At 40.4% G+C, this 19,144-nt stretch overlaps 3 protein-coding genes across 4 annotated transcripts; 1 reads left to right on the top strand and 2 right to left on the bottom strand.

Annotated features, from left to right (window-relative positions):
* Window positions 1-531: 531 nt before the first annotated feature.
* LOC137744661 (peroxidase 5-like) lies at window positions 532-1,689 on the bottom strand. The gene is made up of 2 exons (XM_068484430.1): window positions 1,471-1,689; window positions 532-1,296 (listed from the first exon to the last, which is right to left on the bottom strand). The coding sequence occupies exons 1-2, from the start codon at window positions 1,687-1,689 to the stop codon at window positions 532-534; spliced, it is 984 nt and encodes a 327-aa protein (XP_068340531.1).
* Window positions 1,690-9,904: 8,215 nt separating this feature from the next.
* LOC137744177 (FACT complex subunit SPT16-like) lies at window positions 9,905-14,011 on the top strand. The gene is made up of 2 exons (XM_068484044.1): window positions 9,905-10,156; window positions 10,536-14,011. Exon 2 carries the CDS (start codon window positions 10,548-10,550, stop codon window positions 13,755-13,757), a length of 3,210 nt encoding a protein of 1,069 aa, XP_068340145.1. The 5' UTR covers window positions 9,905-10,156; window positions 10,536-10,547; the 3' UTR covers window positions 13,758-14,011.
* A 429-nt stretch (window positions 14,012-14,440) lies between these two features.
* LOC137744175 (FACT complex subunit SPT16-like) lies at window positions 14,441-19,109 on the bottom strand. 2 transcript variants are annotated; one of them, XM_068484042.1, is made up of 3 exons: window positions 18,892-19,109; window positions 18,535-18,627; window positions 14,441-18,033 (listed from the first exon to the last, which is right to left on the bottom strand). In XM_068484042.1, exon 3 carries the CDS (start codon window positions 17,955-17,957, stop codon window positions 14,739-14,741), a length of 3,219 nt encoding a protein of 1,072 aa, XP_068340143.1. In that variant the 5' UTR covers window positions 17,958-18,033; window positions 18,535-18,627; window positions 18,892-19,109; the 3' UTR covers window positions 14,441-14,738. The 2 variants fall into 2 exon arrangements, with proteins under 2 accessions (XP_068340143.1, XP_068340144.1); XM_068484043.1 differs by having other exon boundaries at window positions 18,535-18,622.
* Between the last annotated feature and the right edge of the window lie 35 nt (window positions 19,110-19,144).

The following is a 19,144-nucleotide window of genomic DNA, read 5'->3' as shown; positions in this document are numbered from 1 at the left end:
TATGCATCATAAGTAAACATAACAGTTATGTAACGGAATACATATATAGAAACAAATCAAGTTTGAGTGAATATTGAGTTTTAAAGAATAAAGTGGCGGTTTTTGAGTTTCAGGAGGCAAAGTGGAATTGAAGTCGAGTTCTAAGGAGCAACGAGACGACTTTTGAGTTTCAGAGGACAGTGAGATCGAAATCGAGTTTTAGGGATAGTAGCTAAAAATAAGCCTTCTCGTAAAATCATGTTACAAGATAAGTGAGACAGATGAAAAAGTTGTAGTAAAAGTGACAAAAATGTTTGAGCAATCCCCTAAAAGCAGCATCATATTCAGTACTTGTAGCATCAACGATGATGCGACACATACTTATGCAGTGACATATTATTGTTTGAATTTTGATCTACATTTATCCTGTATCCATATAATTTCCGAAAATGTTTTGTGAACAAAGGAATCAAGCAGAAAAGATTTTACTAACAAATTTAATAATGAATTTAATTATAATTAAATTTAGAGCCAATAAAATTCCCAGATATTCTAATTGACAACCCTGCAGTTCTTCCTGATTTCACCCTGTCTTCCCGTGAGGACATCAATAGATCCCATTTTCACCATGGCTGCTCCAAACTTATTAGCCCATGCAGCACCAAATCTGGCATTGTTCCTTACAAACCCAGCCGTCGACCGGCTACTGAGAAGCGTTTGATCCGATGCAAGCATGCCCTGGTGGTTCTTCAAATCAGTGTAGTACTTATTGTCAAGCTCATTTGGTGTAAGAACATCAAGCGGCACAGTTTTTCGATCGTCAGATGATCTAGGGCACTTCTTCTTCAAGTTTCTAGCAAATTTGGGATCCATTGAAGGATCTGTAGGGTGAGTTGCATTGAAGGAATACAAGCGATCCAAGATGGTAGAACAGCGTGTCACACCAATAGAATGTGCACCGGACAATGTGACCATTTCGTCCAAGCTAAGGCCTTTTCGAGCGAAATTCTCCTCGAGTTGGTTGGCGCCGAAGGAAGGTGGGGGGAGGTGGTCGTTAGGCTCATCTCGGAGGGAGATTCTCCCGTCACGCCGACCTGATGGCACTGCATAGTTTATTCCACCAACTTGAAGTGCGCCGTCACGTGCTGCAAATGCAAGGATGTCAGCACATGACACGGTATTTGGACATTTTGCTTCGAGTTCTGCCTTTGCCTCATCAATCACTTCAAACCCTCTCAGGCTTGGAAAGTTTGCTGGATGCTCTTTTTCGGATGGGTTTTCGGGAGTTGAATCAAGTAGGACTGAAGCATCACAACCCTGAAATAAGCAACATACGAATGTTATTTGTGCTTAAATATTAGTTTTAACATAATTAGAAAGCTGTTATCGGCACTCCAAAATAATCATTCTGTACTTTCCTAATGTATAATTATTATTTCTAGAGCTAATAACAAATCTGTATGTAGATTAAAATTCAAAATGTAAGCATACCCTAACGAAACAATCATGGAAATGCATTCTGATGAGGCCAGCAGCTATGCCAGGATTCCTTGCCACAGCTTTCGTCACGGCTTTTCTCACAATTGCCTCTGCAGAAGGGCAACTTGATCGATAAAACCCAACTGTCGGAGCTGCTGATGACACGAAAACCATCATCGACATGGCCAAAAAGAATATCAAACACAATCTTAACATTGGGGCAGCAGGCATTTCAACAGCTAAAGACTTGAGCAAGTATAGAGAAGATTAGAAATTAAGTTGATTTGAGATGGAAGAAATAGTTGAAGTTAATTGCATTTTATAGGTTAAGAGAAATGGTAAAGTGTAGATTTGGTAAAACGTGTTTTAGCTAGCTGCTAAGCACACTAATTTGAAGCTGTCTTAGTTTGAACATTTCCATTAGCAAACTTTCATGGTTTTGAGTTTTCACTAATTAATTATCTTATTCTTGAAAGATATCAACTGGCAATGAAGAGGATGTTTGGGAAACTTCCATACCACCACTTACAAAAAGTCACAAAATAATGCCAAATGATTAGCTTGATGGCCGATCTGGTAGGGTGCTATTCACTCCATGTTTATTTTGGCTTTTGATCTAACAAAGCAAAGGAGATCTAATGAACAATTTAAATAAGAGTGTGCATAGAAGGTGTGCAAAATTTATTTGAGTCCTACTCTCTCAAGGTCTTCATTTGAGGACCTGTGAGGATCAAATGCATATTAGCCACATGATTATGTTAGTTTAGGTCTAAATGCTTAAAATATTTGACAACTTAATAAAGCAAAACAAGAAAATAAGTTTTCTAATGGTTCATGAATTTTAGGTTGGTTTTGCTTTGTTAAGTTATCAAATATTTTAAATCTTTAGATATAAACTCATACAATTTTGTGGCTAGCAGATCCACATAGGAGTTAGGGTATGCAATTTTCTCCACCCTTCTAATGATACATAAAAAACTGTATAATGTTTATTTGATATTCACGTCGAGGATGATTACAATGCATGCAAGATCTTTGACAAAATATTTTAAGGAAACTGTGACATTCGTGTTGCATCCCCGATTGAAGATTCTTGAATTTGCCATTGTATGACAAAGATTTGCAAAAGGAAACAAGCTTTTGTTAGAGTTACATGCATATAATAAGTTTAAGTTGATTTAGTATTTGGCAACTGCTTCAAATAATTGATATCTTATTGAAATGACAAAACAACAAAATATATCTGTAGTTTGACAAAGTCATAGTATTGCAGGCCATCTATTTTAGTTCACTGGTGATGAACTAGCCCAAGTTTTTAAACAACGGCAAAAAACTTGTTCAAAATGAAGTTGGCAAACTACCAAGCAAGTATTGACAAAGACATACATCCCTTATTTTTGTTATTGTCTTCTCATGCTCATGGTGTCATTATTTTTTAGTCTTTAGATTGAGTAAATAAATTTTTTTAATGAACATAAGTGATCAGAGATGGCAATTTGTATCCAATTCGTTAATCTTACTCAACACATTCGCTAAAATTAGTATTTGGGTGAAGGCATACCAATTCGTGCTAGTAAAAGTTGGACCTGTTAATGATCACTTACTTATATGGTTCGATTCGGGTTAACAAATGCAAAAGATTAAACGTTTTAGCTCTTTATTCTCCAGTGTTGTACAAGGCTAATCCAAAAACGTTTAACCACAAGGCTAAGAACCTAAGATGGATTGAAATGATAAAATTTATTTTTTGTTAATGAGTAATGGTTAATTTGCTAATGTAAGGGGTCGAGTTTAAATTATCTATTATCTTAACCGTTGAGTTTGGATGACTCGTTAAAAATACAATTTGTAATCAACCTAACCCAAACCCGTCAATTCATGATTTCCCGCCATACTTTCAACAAAGCCAAACCTCTTTCCCCACTCACCCAAACCACAGGCGTATTACAATCCCAAAAATACCCCAATGAAAAATCTTAATGACCACAGGAAGCACCCTACAAGTGAAAGTCATATGTCTTAATCCCCCAGTTCTTTTTGATCGGCCCCCGAATGTCCATAATCAAAACCTTAATCGATTACTGAAGGCCATTTCTGAAGGTTCAAGAAAGGCACGTTTTCGTATAGTGTTTCTCTGTTCATAGATTACAACTTTTCTTTATTGACCAAAAAGTACGAAGGACTACAACTTTTTTCTTGAATTGTTAAAAAAAAATAATAATAATAACAAAAAGTTCAAAAAATCTTTAGTTTTAATGAAAAAGACAAATAAAGATGTAGTAAATAGTACTAAAGAAAAGTAAAAATGTGGTTTTTTATTAAAAGTGAACATTAGCAAGAATGTTTCGTTAAAACTCTATAAAAAAAAATCTTAGTGTTCTTAGTTGTAACAAACGGCTAGGATTAGAACATGTTAAATGGTTGAATTTGTGCCAGCTGTCATAGCAGATTTGTAACTTAAGTGGTATGTATGTTGTGCACGTCACCAAGTTGTGCGGGGTGTGAGTTGCAATGGCTATATGACACACCCCGACCGAGATCAGAGCGTGCTGGCCGTCACACGAAGGTGACGTAGCCATGTGCACGTGCGGAAGCTAATAAAGTAGTAATATAAAAGTACGAATAATTAAAACTAGCATACAAGGTACTAAAACAAGTGCTAGTAAGTGAGATACAATTTCAGAGCAGGTCTATAGCAGCCCAAACGAAAAAAGACAACAGTAGTACGCCCGAAGGCGACCTTACAATGGGGAGTGTCTGTCAGAAATGCCGGAAAGCCCTCAGGGGAAACCACCGCAACGGCTAAGCAACTAGAACCTGGAGGGGCGCAAAACAAAAGCGTGAGTGGGCAAAAACAAAGCTCTTTGAAAACCATTTAGCAAAATACATTCTAACCCCTCGCCGTAAAACCTGTATACTTCCCAGAAAATAAACATATAAACATGCAAAACATGCTCAAGGGTATGCCAATCATGCTCAAGATATGCCATGCCAAAGCCTCAATATGAATGTAAGTGCCCAGGTATAAATCATATCAACATCATAACATCTGGCAGCCGGAGTCACCTAACGTGACCTGTACGGCTGCATCTAGAGCTCAAATCTCAACTCTATAACTGAACCTGCCCACGAGTCGGAACCACTGAAGGTGGTCTGTACGACAGGCCTGGGTGTAACATATATATACGCTCTAGTGCTACGATCACGTGAAGGCTGTGCGAATAATCGCGAGCCACCTACGAGTCGGAACCACCTAATGTGGTCTGTACGACAGGCCTATGCACCTAACTTGGATCCAAGCTGAGCGTGTGGTGCGGGAGGTGAACATCACGTGAAGGACTGTGCCCTACTCTGGGCGGGAGCACTATCACCGGGGGTGCAGGTTATGAGCTCTCTAAGTCTCTCAAACTACTGTTGAAAGTAAATATGAATACCACTTACCTGGCACTTACCTGTGCGTCCTCAGCACCCAATATGCATATATATGTATGCCACTACTAATGCGTGCAATGATGCATAAACGATAATAATAACATGCATGGCATAAGGCAAATAACCCTTTTTAAATCAATTTCTGGGAATATAAATGTATATAGGTATATACGGAAAACAAAAGCCCACTCACTGGTATGTAGAAGGGTCGTAGCCCCCCTGCCTCGCGTGTGCACGTTCATCCTCGGGGTACGTGTCACCTAAATGCGAAACAACTATAAAAACGTTAACTTTAAAGCACATAACCAACTTCTCGTAATAACTTCTCATACATTGTTCAAAATGGACAAATGAATATACCAACGTGCTCTACACAACCTCAGGATCACAACCATATTTTTAAAATAATTTTCCTCCGCCGCACGCGCCGGCCAAGGCACGGACCTACGCGCCCCCCACGCGCGGCCACGTGCCATGCACACTGACGGTGTCAACAGACGCAGTCAGGAATATTCCGTTAAACTGACGGAATATTCCGTTAAACCTAACTGACGCCGTCACTGCCGTTAGGAATATTCCGTTAAACTTAACGGAATATTCTCCTTTCTTCTCCGGTCAACCCTCGCCGGACTCCGGTCGCCGGAAAACTGGGGAAAACTTCAAATTCACTATTCTCCTTCGTTTTTCAACCATTTTCTATGATTCTTGTACCAAAAGAAAGCCCTAGACTAGTAGAATCACGTTACACAACTTTTAACAGCTAAAAACCACGCGATCATACCTGTCTCAAAACTCAAAACTCGGCCAACTTCGAACCAGGCCTTCCCGACGTCCAAATTCGTCCAACGAGCTACTCCGACGCTCCTTAGGACCTCACCAACACATCTACAAGCTTCAAATGTCCAAAAACTAAGTAAATTAATGTTGCATGAACAATACTCAAATCGGAGTTTAAGAAAGCGACGTGAAAACGTCGATGTTCTTACCTGAAAAGGGTATCACTGGACTCCTCACAGCCTCACCAACTCGATGGTGTCCTTGGTTCCCTCGATCTGTCCAGGTTTGAGGGATTGTGTGAGTGTCCGTACGTTTTTTTTTTGAAGAAGAAGAAGAATAGAGGACTCGGAGGGGGGGAGAGGGAGAGAGAGAGAATGACAGAGGGTGAGGGAGAGTGAGACAGTGTGGGTGTGTGGCCCAACACATGTCCACACCACACAAAACATCCCACAACGTGACAAAAACGAACTAGGGGCAATAAGGTAATTTCACACGTGCGTTTTAATAATCCCGGGACGGGATGTCACATATACGTTAAATTATTTCACATCGATGATATCTGTAAGAAAAGAAGAGTTTTAATATTTTAACCTTATTCAACTAATATCGAGACATTTTATGATAAAACCTCAAACGTGACAGATTGTGCAAGTGGTAGTTACCAAGTTGGGGACAATATCGATATTGTTGAAACACATTTGGCCTGTCTCTCTAATAATTCTACACTATATCTCTCACACATTTCTTGTGTTGATGTTGTTGGAGAACAATTTAGAAACAAAAATAACAGAAATATAGAACTTGAAATACTTATACTTTATTCCTTAAAAATACTTTCAATACAGAATGAAATTACACAATAAATACATAATTAAAATGATACTAACTTGAATGAATCAAAGGTAGAGGCTAGCACAAAAGCTATGTCCTTCAAACAGTATTTCCGTCCTACTCTTGTGCTTGTGGTTTTACAACGTCTGCTCGATCAGGATACAACTACCTAATTCTACAACCTGCACTGGATTATAGAATTTTAGCGAATTGTTTTGTGTGTTTACTCTCTGAAAGGTTTTGTATGGGAGAGATGGGAAAAAGAAAAAGATGATGTACAATGGAACTGAGACTCCAGTTATATAGGCTCTTTCATACATTTTCAAATATTTTTTGGATGTATCTGAAGCTACAACTACTAATCAAAACGTTTTTAATTAATTTTAATTAAAAACTTAATTCGAAATTAATTCTTAGGCCCCATGGCCCTTATCTTGATTAATTAATATTAATATTATAATAATATTATGGTATAATCATAAGTCTAATCCACACAATTAGTGGCCTAGACATCAAACCTCATTCCAAATGGTACAAAACCTAGGCCTCGTTTGACAGCTCGGACTGTACTGACTATTTCTGTCGGATAGGATAAATAGCCACTGGATAGTACTGACTAAATTAGTCGAGTGTTTGGTGCAGTATCGGACTAGTGACCGTATTATTTATACTGTGTTTGGTATTATATTAGATAGGAGGAATCAAACTTAAAAAAAAAATTAAAAAAAAAGTGAAATCATTTTTTTGTTCCCAGATCTCTCCGCACCCCCCAATTAAACACCCTCCCTCTCTCCCTTCTTCTTCCCCGACTGCAGAAGAATCCCAAATAATTGTTCCCCAGCTCTCTCCGCCACACCCCCCTAACTCCCTCCCTTTCTCTCCCATATTCTTCTTCCCCGACTAAATAATCCGGGCGTTTTGGTTGGTTTTATTAAGCAGGTGTATACCGTGTTATCCTATCCAACCGGTTAAATTAATCCGACGCTTATTTAGTACAAGTGAACGCCAAACACCCGAGTCCGTATAACTAATCATTTCCGATCTACCAAACAGGGCCCTAATCACTAATAAAGATGACTAACTTAATATAAGGACCTCAAGTTCCCTTGAGTTCCCTAATGAGCTCGAAACTCCAACAGATGTAATCGAATCTAATGGAACTGGAGCAACGTCTCATTACTTCTTTCCTTCCTCTTCTTGCTCGCATTTGAATTAAGCTCTTGCAGATTTCGTTTGCTTCCAATTCGTAAAATCAAAATACAAAACTAAACATAAACACTATAACACAATTAGGATTTGAGGGGTTTTTATTGAAAAATTAATTTGAATTTAGTTGGCTGTTTGTCTTAGGTTAGTGGATGCATGCATGGACTCTATGCTAGAACTGCTTTCAGCGGCTGAACATCGAATGGATATAGCCTTGGGAAAAAACACCGATATGATTTGTGGGGTTCGTCTGATGTTCTTGCAGTAGCAACACCGAATTAATCAGAAGATCTGCAGTACCTTAAATCTCCAGCATTGAATATTTGGCTGGTGGGTTATGAGTTCCCGGAGACCATCATGGTTTTCATGAAGCAGATTCATTTCTTGTGCAGCCAGAACGCGTCTTTGCTAGAAGTTTTAAAGAAACCTGCCAAGGAGGCTGTGGCCTTGTGGCTGTAGATGTTGGCATGGATGTGAAGGGAACGAGTGATGATGGCAGTGCTCCGATGGAGGTAGTTTTTCGTGCCATCAAAGGCTGATGGCCATGACACTGCTGTTGTTGGTCATATTGCAAGGGATGTGCTTGAGGGAAATCTCTTGGAATCATTGAGGTCCTCATTGTACTAAAGAAGCATGTATAAAAACCGAAAAATTAACGATCACCAGACAATGTTTCTTCGACAATATCTATCGAAAAGATGAGCACATATAAAAGAGAAAATATAAGGAAAAACTCGTGCCTTTCTCCTTACCATTTTGTGATGCAAATGACGACCTATCACCAAAAAATTCAAGGTCAAAGTTACAGACTTTGTTTCCAAACAACGAAGTGGGTCTCTCTCTCATCTGATAATTTTTGAAGGGGGTTGGTTGCCAAATGATGGAGCTTTCAGCTGTCACAGATGAGAAGAGGAGGGAACTTTCTCCAGAGAAGTTGGATCCTGTAAGGTGATACCTCACTTTCGAGAGTAAGTTTAACTTGCCATAACTTGCCATCTTAAATGTCGGTGGTAAAAAGAATTTCTTCACACACAAGAAATAGGTTTGTAACGTTCACATGAATAAAATATGAACTGATTGGTTGAAATGTAAGAGATTGGGGAAATAAATCAAATAACCCTGTTTGGTGATTGATTTTTTTGGATGAGCAACTTTCCACACTCGTTTTTGTAGTGTCAATTTTGACAATTTCACTCCTTTAGTTTTTTTTTTTGCTCCAGTTGCGTCATCATGTATGTGGCACTTGTGTAACTTTTTGAGATTTATAGTGTTTTAAGAGGAAGGAATTGAGTTTCTCTCTGGATTTCGAAGTTTGGAGCTAAATATAGACCATTTAAGGGAAAAAGAAAAAAAAATATGAACCCTTAACTTGTGTGAGATGAGCCAATGAGATGGGTTAATAGTATCCGTAAGATTTAAAATGAGTGGCTAGATCTTTGATCATGCCGGCTCCAGACACAGAGATGCAAAGAGAATCTCAATTCAAGAGAAAGTGTCTCCTCTTTACCAAGTTGGAGAAAATAATAGATTTTGGATGTTTAAATTGAGATTTTATATGCTCCATGAATTTCAAACTTAGAAATGCAAAAAACCTTGAACGAGACATGCAAGTGTCAAATTTGGTTCATTAACGATATGAAATATGAATTGAATTAATTTGTTATGAATAAAAGAATGATATAGTAATATTTTTTTTTGATTTTTTTTTTTTTTTTGTCAATCACCACAACTGGTTATTAGATAGTAGTTACTACAATTATGAATAAAATTGCATGTAAAAAACAAAATTAAAATGTCAAAAATCACAGAATCAGATGCTTTCACCACTCATCCAACAACATTATCCCACCAAATCATATGATTTTCCCGCCTTATTTTCAACAAAGCCCGGGCTCATTCCCGCCACGACTAACTCAAAACGACGCCGCAGCGCCCAAGCCCAACACCAGCTCCTTTTTCCCTCTCAACCAAACGACGCCGTCGGATGCAAAATCCCTCACCCTGACAGAACAAGACTCAATCCCCGAAAATACCCTCGTAAAAATCACAATGACCGCAGAAATCACCCAAACGGAGAAGTAATATGTCACAATCCTCAGTCCTTTTTCGTCTCAAAGAAAAATCAGCTCCTTTAAACCAACCGCTCCACTCCAGAGCTCCCTCCGATTCGAAGAAAACCATCTCTGCGATTTTTCATTTTTCCATTTCTCCATTTCTCTCTCGTTGTCCCTTCGAATTCTCTCTCTTTCTCTCTCATCCCTCGCTTCGAAACCCTAGGTTTTCTCTCTCCCGCTCGCGCTCTCTCTCTCTCTCTCTCCCCATATAAATTTGTGTTTTGGTTGATGTATCGGGCACTTGTGGCCGCCAGGCCCTAGAGCCCCAAACCAAAACCCTATTCGACATTGCGGAGCCGCAGAAGTTCGCAGAAGCCCGTCCCTGAAGGTTTGGAAAGGTACGGTTTCCGTTTCTGTATCGCTGTTGGTCGATTAATTTAGTAATTTTTGAAGACTTTTGTATGTTTGGGGGAGGGAATAGGAACCCTAATTTGGTTATCGAGCTGGGGACTTGTGATTGGAAAGTGAGGGGTTTGGAGATGATGATTTTCTGGGTTTTTCCAGATATAATTTAGCTTTCTATGAGTGGAGATGGCGTCTCGAAATCCTAATAATACGAACTTGTGCGAAACCCTAATTGACCATTTTGATTTTTAGGGTTTTGATTTTTCAAAAAAGAAATTATTTTTTAATATTGAGAAAGTGTAAATTTTGTTCTTGATTTAAAAAGTATAATTAATTGGCCGAAAGTGATTAGTTGATGTTTGTCATTTGTAGAAACTGTTTGTAATGGCTGATCGTCGACATGGAAATAGCCAGCCCGCTAATGGGAAGACTGCTGCCGGAGCAGGAAGTGCCTATAATATTGATTTGAAAGTATTCAGTGAGAGGTTGAAGTTACTTTATTCTCATTGGAATGAACATCGATCTGATTTGTGGGGCTCTTCTGATGTTGTTGCAATAGCGACACCAAAAGCATCAGAAGATCTGCGGTACCTTAAATCTTCAGCATTGAATATTTGGTTGGTGGGTTATGAGTTTCCAGAGACCATTATGGTTTTCATGAAGAAGCAGATTCATTTCCTGTGCAGTGCGAAGAAGGTGTCTTTGCTGGAAGTTGTAGAAAAGTCTGCCAAGGAAGCTGTGGGTGTTGATGTTGTGATGCATGAGAAGACAAGGAGTGATGATGGAAGTGGTCTGATGGAGGCAATTTTCCGTGCCATTCGTGCTCAGTCGAAGGCTGATGGCCATGACACAGCTGTTGTTGGACATATTGCAAGGGAGGCCCCTGAGGGAAACCTCTTGGAATCATGGTCCAAGAAACTTGAGGATGCAAATTTTGAGTTGGGCGATGTAACAAATGGGTTGTCTGACCTGTTTGCTGTTAAGGACAATGAAGAGATTTTGAATATCAAGAGAGCTGCTGTCTTGTCTGCTAGTGTCATGACCGAAGTAGTTGTAAAAAAACTTGAGACTGTTATTGATGAGGAGAAGAAAGTCACCCATTCTTCTTTGATGGATGAGGCAGAGAAGGCTATAATGGAACCCTCTAAAGCTAAAGTGAAGCTCCGGGCTGATAATGTTGATATATGTTACCCCCCAATATTTCAGAGTGGAGGACAGTTTGATCTCAGACCCAGTGCTGCTAGCAATGATGAGTTGCTTTATTATGATTCTGCTAGTGCGATCATATGTGCAGTTGGGTCCCGCTACAAGAGTTACTGCTCAAATATTGCCAGGTCCTTTTTGATTGATGCTACTTCCAGTCAGAGTAAGGCATATGAAGTTCTCTTCAAGGCCCATAATGCAGCCATTAGTGAGTTGAAGCCTGGGAAAAAGGTCAGTGATGCTTATCAAGCTGCCCTTGCTGTGGTGGAGAAGGAGGCTCCTGAATTTGTATCAAATTTGACAAAATCGGCTGGGACTGGTATTGGCCTTGAGTTCCGTGAATCTGGGTTGAATATAAATGCAAAGAATGAGCGGTTGGTGAAAGCAGGCATGGTCTTTAATGTGTCGCTTGGGTTTCAGAACTTACAGAGTGGTCGCAGCAATCCCAAAAACCAGAACTATGCTTTGTTGCTTGCGGACACTGTGGTTATCGGCAATGACAAGCCAGAGGTGGTGACAAGTAGAAGCTCTAAGAATCTTCAGGATGTGGCGTACTCCTTTAATGATGGAGATGAAGAGGAAGCTGAAGAACCAAAAAAACCAAAAGGTGAGGCTAATGGAAAGGAGGCCTTATTGTCTAAGACAACACTGAGGTCAGACAATCATGAGATTTCGAAGGAGGAACTCCGCAGGCAACATCAGGCAGAACTTGCCCGTCAGAAAAATGAAGAAACTGCCCGCAGACTTGCTGGTGGTGGATCTGGGTCGGGTGACAATCGTTCTGCAGCAAAGGCTTTAACGGATTTAGTTGCCTACAAGAATGTAAATGATGTCGTTCCTCCAAAAGGTCTGAATCAACTGATGATTCAGATTGACCAGAAGAACGAAGCTGTTCTGTTGCCTATTTATGGCAGTATGATCCCTTTTCATGTTGCCACCATAAGGACAGTTTCCAGTCAACAGGACACCAATCGGAACTGTTATATCAGAATCATGTTTAATGTCCCTGGGACTCCTTTCAGTCCTCATGATGCTAACTCACTGAAAAACCTTGGGTCTATATATTTAAAAGAAGTTTCATTTCGCTCCAAGGATCCAAGGCACATAAGTGAAGTGGTACAGGCGATTAAAGGGCTGCGAAGGCAAGTTGTATCCAGGGAGTCCTTGATAGCTGAGAAGGCGACACTGGTTACTCAGGAGAAACTCCAAATAGCGGGTAACAGATTTAAGCCAATAAGATTGTCTGACCTTTGGATTAGACCTGTTTTTGGTGGCCGTGGAAGAAAGATTCCTGGTACTCTTGAAGCTCATGCAAATGGGTTTCGCTATTCTACCACCAGGCAAGAGGAGCGCCTGGATGTCATGTTTGCAAATATTAAGCATGCCTTTTTCCAGCCAGCAGAGAATGAAATGATCACTCTCTTGCACTTTCATCTGCACAATGACATCATGGTGGGCAACAAAAAAACGAAAAACGTGCAATTCTATGTTGAAGTGATGGACACAGTTCAGACCTTGGGAGGAAGCAGGAGGTCTGCCTATGATCCAGATGAGATTGAAGAAGAGCAGCGAGAGAGGGATAGGAAAAACAAAGTCAATATGAATTTTCAGAGCTTTGTGAATCGGGTTAATGAGCTTTGGGGGCAGTCACAGTTTAGGGACCTTGAGTTTGATCAACCTCTGAGAGAGCTTGGTTTCCATGGTGTACCTCATAAATCCTCAGCATTTATTGTCCCTACTTCAGCCTGCTTGGTTGAACTGATAGAAACTCCTTTCCTTGTTGTCAGTCTAAGTGAGATTGAGATTGTGAATCTGGAAAGAGTTGGCCTTGGGCAGAAGAATTTTGACATGACAATTGTATTCAAGGACTTCAAAAGGGATGTTCTCCGGATTGATTCAATCCCTTCAACAGCGCTTGATGGTATCAAGGAATGGCTTGACACGACTGACCTCAAGTATTATGAGAGCAGGCTGAATCTGAACTGGAAACAGATACTGAAGACAATCACCGATGACCCGCAGAGCTTCATTGAAGATGGAGGTTGGGAATTTTTGAATTTGGAAGCGTCTGATTCAGAGTCTGAACAGTCGGAGGAGTCAGACCAGGGTTATGAACCATCGGATATAGAATCTGCTGAATCGGAAGAATCAGACGATGAGGATTCTGATAGTGAGTCGGTTGTGGAGTCTGAGGATGATGACGGAGAAGCAGAGTCAGATGAGGATGGGTTATCGTGGGATGAGCTAGAGAGGGAAGCAAGCAATGCAGATAGGGAGAAAGGGAACGAATATGACAGTGAGGAGGACAGGAAGAGAAGGAAGACGAAAGCTTTTGGGAAGTCTCGAGCCCCACCTCCTAGTAGCATCCCGAAGCGGACTAAGATGCGATAGATCGTGCGATTGTTTCATGTCATTCACACGTTATGTTTTAAGTGGTTGTCTGACGGTAGTAGCTTGGAACTTATAATTTTATTTTGGCTTTAACTAGTTTCGTTATCTTTTTGAACTACAGACTTATGTTGAAGATGCAGAGTTGTAAATTGGTAGTATTATCAGTATCCTTGCTGGAAGTCAGAGCTTTATCATCGTTTATGTGGTTTTAACTTGTTTAGTTTCTGCTTGCCCGTTTTTCTTCTTGTTTAATTTCCAGTGTTGGAAGACTAGTGAATTTTGCTTTCTGTTTTGCACCTCTTTTTGTTCTTTGTTTCCCAAAAAGCGAATCTACTTTTCGCAACAACGTATTGTTCTTGCAAACATGTTGATGCGAGTTAGGCTAGCTGGTTAAAGGCAGTACGCTGGTTTGTTTTTCCCGAGTTCGAGCCCCCCTCGGAGATTATTGTTTTGCGTACATTCAAGGGATACTCATTTTTGTGTAGTTCCGACGTCCACCATTCCTTATCCATGTGCATTCAAATGTATGCAGTTTCTGAGGTTCTGCAGGAAGCAGAGGAGAATCGAACGATGTTATTTGTTGTAACGACGCGGGGCGATGATCGATTGTTACATGAACTGTGGAGATGCAGAAGCAGCTTAAGAGTCGCTTAGTAAGCACTCAAGTAAAATGCTGGTTCTTGAAATGCAATAGTTAACGATTCATACCAAAATCCAACCATCAATTCATATACCCAAATCCACAAGTTCAAATGCATATTCTTTCCTTACCCTGATACAACTAAACCAAGCCTTGCATGCATCCGTCAAGGGATATTCATGTTGGTGTTGTGCCGGATGCATTCTTTCCCTTTACCTTCCGCTTCTCCTTTTGGTAACTCTTTACTTGTTCTTAACATCTTAAAAATAAAACACACAATCCAATCTAATGCTGCTGCTTAAGCTGCTGCAAAACTTAAAAAATTGAAGACAAAAACAATGTCACCTAAATTTTGGCCTCTTGGGAAGGCTGCCACCAAGGTTCCTCTTGTCGGGTACTCGAGCCTTTCCAAAAGCCTTGACCTTCCTTCTGGCCCTCTCCTCTTCACTGTCAGACGCATTCCCTTTTTCCCTGTCTGCGTGGCTTGCTTCTCTCTCCAACTCTTCCCATGTCTTTCCTTCGGCCTCTTCTGAGTCTTCCCCGGATTCTTCTTCCTCATCATCTTCCGACTCCACTAATGACTCGCTGTCATCATCCTCCTCGTCTGAACCTGAATCCGACTGCACATCTGAAGGCACATACCCACGGTCAGACTCCTGAGAATTGTCAGAATCCGAATCACTAATATCCATGTTCAAAAATTCCCATCCACCATCCTCTATGAACTTCTCAGGGTCTTCAGTAATGGTTTTGAGAATAGGACGCCAGTTGAGATTCAACCTACTCTCATAATACTTGAGATCAGTTGTGTCTAACCACTCCTTAATGCCATCTAGTGATGTCGAGGGAATGGAATCAATTCGGAAGACATCTCGCTTGAAGTCCTTGAAAACAACAGTCAAATCAAAGTTCTTTTGCCCTAAACCAACTCTCTCAAGGTTTACTATTTCAATCTCGCTCAGAGTAATTACCACAAAAGGTGTCTCTATCAGCTCAACCAGACAGCTTGAAGTTGGGACAATGTAAGCTGAGGCTTTATGAGGTACTCCATGGAAGCCAAGCTCCCTAAGGGGCTGATCAAACTCAAGATCAAGTGATTTGAATGGAGGTTGCCCCCACGAATCATTTACTCGGTTCACAAAGTTCTGGAACTCCATATTAATTTTGTTCTTTCTTTCCCTTTCACGTTGCTCTTCCTCGATCTCATCAGGATCATAGTTTGACCTCCTTCCACCTCCCAGTGTCTGCACTACATCCATCACCTCCGCATAAAATTGCACGTCCTTGGTCTTTTTGTTTCCTACCATAATATGATCGTGCAGATGAAAGTGCAGCAGGGTAATCATTTCCTTCTCAGCTGGCTGGAAAAATGCATGTTTGATATTGCTAAACATAACATCGACACGTTCTTCAGACCTTGAAGTAGAATACCGGAACCCATTTGCATGGGCTTCCAGTGATCCAGTGAGCTTTCTTCCACGACCCCCAAAAACAGGACGAATCCATAGGTCTGGCAATCTTTTTGGCTTGAATTTGGCTCCTGAAATTTGCAGCTTCTCCTGTGTGACTAAAGTTGCCCTTTCAGCTCTTTCAGACTCCCTTGAGGCAACCTGTCTGCGAAGAGTTTTAATTTGCTGTACTACTTCACTTATATGCCTTGGGTCCTTGGAACGGAATGAAACTTCCTTTAAATAAATTGACCCTTGAAACTTCAGGGTGTTTGCATCATGAGGGCTAAATGGGGTACCAGGTACATTAAAGATTATACGGATGTAGCAATTCCGGTTAGTGTCCTGCTGGCTGGAAACACTCTTCACAGTGGCTATGTGGAAAGGAATCATGTTTCCATAAACCGGCAAGAGGATAGCTTCATTCCTCTGGTCAACCTGAATCATCAACTCTTTTGGAGCAGGCAGATCATTGACATTCTTATATGCAATCAGATCACCAACCGTCTTCCCAGCACCACGATTATCGTTAGCTGTAGAACCCCCACCAGCAAGCCTTCTAGCAGTTTCTTCATTCTTTTGGCGGGCAAGTTCGGCTTGGTGCTGCCTTCGTAGCTCTTCTTTAGACATTTCATGGTTGTCTGATCTAAGTGTGGCCTTACTCATGGCACTCCTGGCACCTTTACTACTGGATCTAGGTTTTGCACGCTCTTCTTCTTCATCATCGTCATCATTGAATGAGTATGCCACATCCTTAACAGCTTTGCTTGAATTAGTCAATACTTCTGGGGTCTCTTTACCAACAATAACTGTATCTGCTATTAACAGTGAAAATATCTGGGTCTTAGGGTCTTTTGTCTTTGCCTGCACGTTCTGGAAACCCAGAGAAACGTTGAAAACCATGCCTGGTCTCAAAACTCGATCATTCTTAGCATTAAGATTAAGCCCCGACTCACGAAATTCAAGGCCAATTCCAGTTCCAGCTGTTTTGGTCAAGTTTCCAGTCAGCTCTGGAGCCTCCTTTTCAACTACTGAGAGTGCAGCTAGGTATGCAGCACTTAACTTCTTCCCAGATTTTAAATTACCGATTGCAGCTTCTTGAGCTTTAAGCAGAACCTCATATGCCTTGCTCTGAATAGAATTTGCATCAATCAGATAGGTTCGAGCAATATTTGAGCAGTAGCTTTTATACCTTGATCCAACAGCACATATAATCACACTAGTAGAGTCATAACAAAGGTTCTCATCATTGCTTGAAGCACTTGGCTTCAGATCAAATTCTCCCCCACTCTGAAAAATTGGAGGATAGCAAATATCAACATTTGCTGCTGTCAGCTTCACCTTAATTCTTGCAGGCTCCAATATGACCTTTTCCGTTTCATCCATCAATGAAGAATGGGAAATTTTCTTTTCCTCATCAATGACCTTCTCAAGCTTAGGTACCACAAATGTCTTCATCACTGATGAAGTCAAGTATGCCGCTTTCTTCACATATGTAAGCTCAACCAGGTCTTTGACGGCAAACAAGTCTGAGAACCCATTGGTCACATCACTCAACTCAAAATTAGCATTCTTCAACTTCTCACTCCAAGTCTCCAAAAGCTTCCCTTCAGGAGCCTCTCTTGCTATGTGTCCAACAATAGGAGCATCGGAGCTCGAGTGGGCATTTATAGCTCTAAATATGCTATCCATCAGTCCAGTTCCATCCTGGCCTTTGAGTTTCACATGCATCACAACTTCAACACCAACAGCCTCTTTTGCAGGCTTTATCACAACATCAAGGAGAGAAGCCTTTTTCTGGCTACACAAAACATGGATCTGCTTCTTTGAGAAAACCATGATAGTTTCTGGGAACTCATAACCGAGCAACCAGATATTCATTGCGGAGGATTTCAGATACCGCAGATCCTCAGAAGTTGGAGGAGTTGCTATTGCAAGTGCATCAGATTCACCCCATAGATCACTACGATGTTCCCTCCAATGCAAATACATCATCTTTAACCGCTTGCTGAAGTTATTGAGATCAATGGAATATGCACTGGCGGTTGCTGTGGCGGTTGCTGATGGCTTCCCATTTGCAGTTTTGACATTACCCTTACGTTGCTCAGCCATTGACGACACTTCAGATATAGATTGTACAACCTTGGAAATTCAGCCTGCTCCTGCTGAGTGTGCTGATCAGCAGAAACTGTGAGAAATAACAAATGTTTATCAGTTCGCTTCCCGCTCTCCACATAGTGAAAAGTTGACCTGAAAACTTTTCTTGATTTAGCTTTCCTTCATATAGTATACCAGTAGAACATACTAACACCAGCACATGTAAAATCCAAATATCACTCACTCTAGAGAACTTGGCATCAAAATTTATTACCTACATTGAGATTTAAGCTCAAAGAGCACTACGAAATTGTATATTGTTAACCGTCCTTTTCCACTAAAACTCAAAAAAAAAATTAATCTTTTGGATAATTCTCACTACGACCTTCAAGAACAGTGAAATTTCAATCTTTCGTTCCACTTTCATACCTAAAGTTTGAATGAAACAGAGTATCACACACCAAAAAAAAAAAAAAAAAAAAAACAGAGGATCCCATGTGGAGCAGTCAACAATATCAATACCAGTTAACTTCTAACCATAAAAAAATTAACAACAAAACCATTGAAATCGAAAACTTGTTTAAGTACTTACTTAGCGATGGATCGAAAAGATTTCGAAAACTTGTTCCCAGCTAATTTCTCAATCTCCCAAATGAAGCTCCCAGCTTGATTCGTCATGCCTGACCTGATAAAAACCATTTCCAATACGTAATTAACAAAATTATTTCCAAGTTGCTAAATTTTCTTCTCAAAGTTTCAGAATCTGAAGAAACAAACAACATCCATTTACTGATAGAATTTCAATTTTTTGTAATTTTCGATGTAGAATCTAAACATAATCATCGGATTGACGGAAGCTAAAGCCAGCTGCTTGGATATCAAATCCTCAAAATTTGAAGGAAAAAAGCAAGACCCAGTTGCATGAATTGATTGAAAACTTGAACTTTACCAGCTTCGGGTGGGTGATTCAATGGAGGACTCGTTTGCCAATTGGGTCTCTGAAACTGGTGCCAAAACAGACAAGTGAAGCTGGTTTTGGGGGGAAATGGAGGATGGATTTGGATCGAAATGAGAGGTTTAGAAAGGATCAATAGAAGAACTAATAATAATTGAGAGATGGAAACAGAGAGAGAGAGGGAGAGGGATGACGATGGTGTTATGAATGGTGACCTGATTTTCACTTTCTGTTCATATTTTTGGTC

The sequence above is a fragment of the Pyrus communis genome, chromosome 9 (genome assembly GCF_963583255.1).
Source record: "Pyrus communis chromosome 9, drPyrComm1.1, whole genome shotgun sequence".
NCBI classification, from domain to species: Eukaryota; Viridiplantae; Streptophyta; class Magnoliopsida; order Rosales; family Rosaceae; genus Pyrus; species Pyrus communis.
This window is presented reverse-complemented; position numbering and strand designations above follow the sequence as displayed.